We start from the raw sequence: 2,411 nt of genomic DNA, 5'->3' as shown, positions 1-2,411 counted from the left end.
AGAGGGGGGAGAGGCTTCGAGTATGATCGTGACAGAATGTCGAGTGCTGAAAATAATAACATTAAAAAATACAATTGAACATTGAAAATCAGACCCAAAAATTAATTTTAGAAACAGTCCTGAGACCATCAGGATTGCAAATTTAAATTTAATTTTTAGGTCTGAATTTCAACACGAATCATTAGTGGACCCTACTTTAAACCCCCTATTTGTGATGCATCTTATCAAAGGTGTTAAAGAACGCAGTACTATGGTATAAGTTTGAGCTCGATCCGACAACCGGGGGCGGAGTTATGGCCTATTCCAGGTTCTCCCGCCAATAGGGGAAGCACTAAAAATGGGGAATTCATATCGATTGGTGATTTGTGCTTCAAATAGGTCCCACTAATGATTCATCAATACATATTGAAATCCAGACCCAAAAATTAAATTAAAAAATATTTAGGGTTGTTCAGACTTTAAAAACACACCATTTCTTAACCTTACGCCAGCCTAGTTGGTAGTGCGTCTGCCTTGTAAGCGCTAGGCCGCGGGTTCGATTCCCGTCCGGGGCGGATTTTATCCTGATGGGATAATGTTTGTTCTCGGAATGGCTGGCTTTCTCCTATCCTGTCTTCCTTATCGATTGGTGATTCAAATAGGTCCCACTAATGATTCATAAATTTAGGATGGAAAAGAATGGAATTGTAAACAAAAATAGGAAATTGTAAACAAGGATTAAACATTGTAAAAATAAATAGGAAATTGTAAACAAAGATTGAAAACTGTCCCGATAGCGAAGAGAGAAGGAGGACCAGGATAGGAGAAAGCCAGCCGTTCCGAGAACGAACATTATCTCCCTAAGATAAAATCTGCCCCGGGCGGGAATCGAATCCGCAACCTGCCGCTTACAAGGCAGACGCGCTATCAACCAAGCTAACTAGGCTTATTAGAAGTAATTAAATTGTGGCCAATTTAATAAAGTACACCGTGAAACAAGAAGTCAGCTTTTAGATTTTCGTAGAGTATTGAAGCAAGGTTTTTATTTTTTAATAAGTTGGAGTGAAAAAGAATAGTCCGTCTAATTTTAATAAAAGTTAAGGTAGAAACACACTACTATCACGCCACGTGAGCTCATGTGATATCAGAAAGATGTAGTTCAAAGTTCTCCCATAATAAAGTAGGTGATTTCGTCTCATGTGATGCCAGAAAGATGTGGTTCAAAGTTCTCCCATAATAAGTTAGGTGATTTCGTTCATGATAGTAGCCACACTGACCTCGTGAGCTCATGTGAGATGTGATGGTAGTGTGTTTTTTTTTCTTTTTTTTTAATAATTGATTTTACGCCCCTTTCAAGGCAATTACAAAATCAATGAATATTACATAGGTAATACATTTTACAATAAAATAAATAAACTTAGGGCTACAATATTTTAAATATATTATAATAATCTTTATCTTTAGTGTTTCTATCTTTAGTTTAGCCCTTGGACAATGAAGTGTCTGTTGGTGATAGTGATTGTGGAATCCCTAATCCTGATCATATTACTGTATGGAACTGAACATAGGAAGCTGGGAACTATGGTGGATTTGATCAAAGAATTCCTGTGGTCTGTCATCACGGATATACGAACTCAATGTAAATATCGCTGAGTAGGTAGATAATATTTTTTTTTTTTTAAGAGGTTTGACAGAGGGAACTGTAACTGCTATGGTCTTATCGTCCCGAAACCGAAGAGAGAAGGAAGACAGGATAGGAGAAACCCAGCCGTTCCGAGAACGAACATTATCCCATCAGCTTAGTTGGTAGGATAAAATCCGCCCGGGCGGATTTTATCCTACCAACTAAGCTAACTAGGCTGGCAAAAAGACCAAGTAAACAACCTAGCCCCCTAGCCAAGGGCCGTAAGTAGGTAGACAATCTCAATTAGCACTTATGACCTAACTTATACCTTAGATATGGGTACCTTATTCCTAGTGACAAAATAAGTAAGTAGGAGGTGGTATAGGTACTATTTTTTTTTTTTGCTATTAGTGCGTTTTTTCTCATTCAATTATGGACGAACAATCAGCAAAATTGCTGCCATCAGCAACAAAACAAGACACCAGGCAAAAAAAAGACATTTCAATGTCAATCGGTTAAAAAAAAGACCTTGTGGGCCTACAGTTCCACACTAATAGAATAAGTAAGTACTTCAATTACAAGCATTATTACGTGTATAGAGTTACTTCCAGTGCTGTAGTGGTTACCACGGTGAACTCTGGATTTGGAGGTTGGTGGTTCGAGTCCAAGTCAAGTCATGAAATTTTAGCGTAGTGTATTAAGCAAGAAAAGGCATTTCTGACAAGCATTTATGCTCAACACAATTAAAAAATCCTAAAAACTTGTTTTGACAAAAAAAAAAAAAAAAAAAAAAAAAAAGGGGGGGGTT

At 37.5% G+C, this 2,411-nt stretch overlaps 1 protein-coding gene across 7 annotated transcripts in view; it reads left to right on the top strand.

Moving 5' to 3' along the window:
* Positions 1-957: 957 nt before the first annotated feature.
* The window catches only part of LOC103518232, a 4,215-nt gene continuing 2,761 nt past the window's right edge, over positions 958-2,411 (top strand). The window contains exons 1-2 of one of the 7 annotated variants that reach the window (XM_026830104.1): positions 958-1,081; positions 1,444-1,618. In XM_026830104.1, coding sequence (XP_026685905.1) covers positions 1,474-1,618 — 145 coding nt within the window. In that variant the 5' untranslated portion in view covers positions 958-1,081; positions 1,444-1,473. Of the gene's footprint in view, positions 1,082-1,336; positions 1,619-2,411 lie in introns of all 7 variants that reach the window. The other 6 variants (XM_026830108.1, XM_026830106.1, XM_026830103.1 and 3 more) reach the window with 6 other exon arrangements.

This window comes from Diaphorina citri, unplaced genomic scaffold (assembly GCF_000475195.1).
Source record: "Diaphorina citri unplaced genomic scaffold, Diaci psyllid genome assembly version 1.1 scaffold2124, whole genome shotgun sequence".
Classification (NCBI taxonomy): domain Eukaryota; kingdom Metazoa; phylum Arthropoda; class Insecta; order Hemiptera; family Psyllidae; genus Diaphorina; species Diaphorina citri.
The sequence above is the reverse complement of the archived record's forward strand: the minus strand, read 5'-3'. Positions and strand labels throughout refer to the sequence as shown.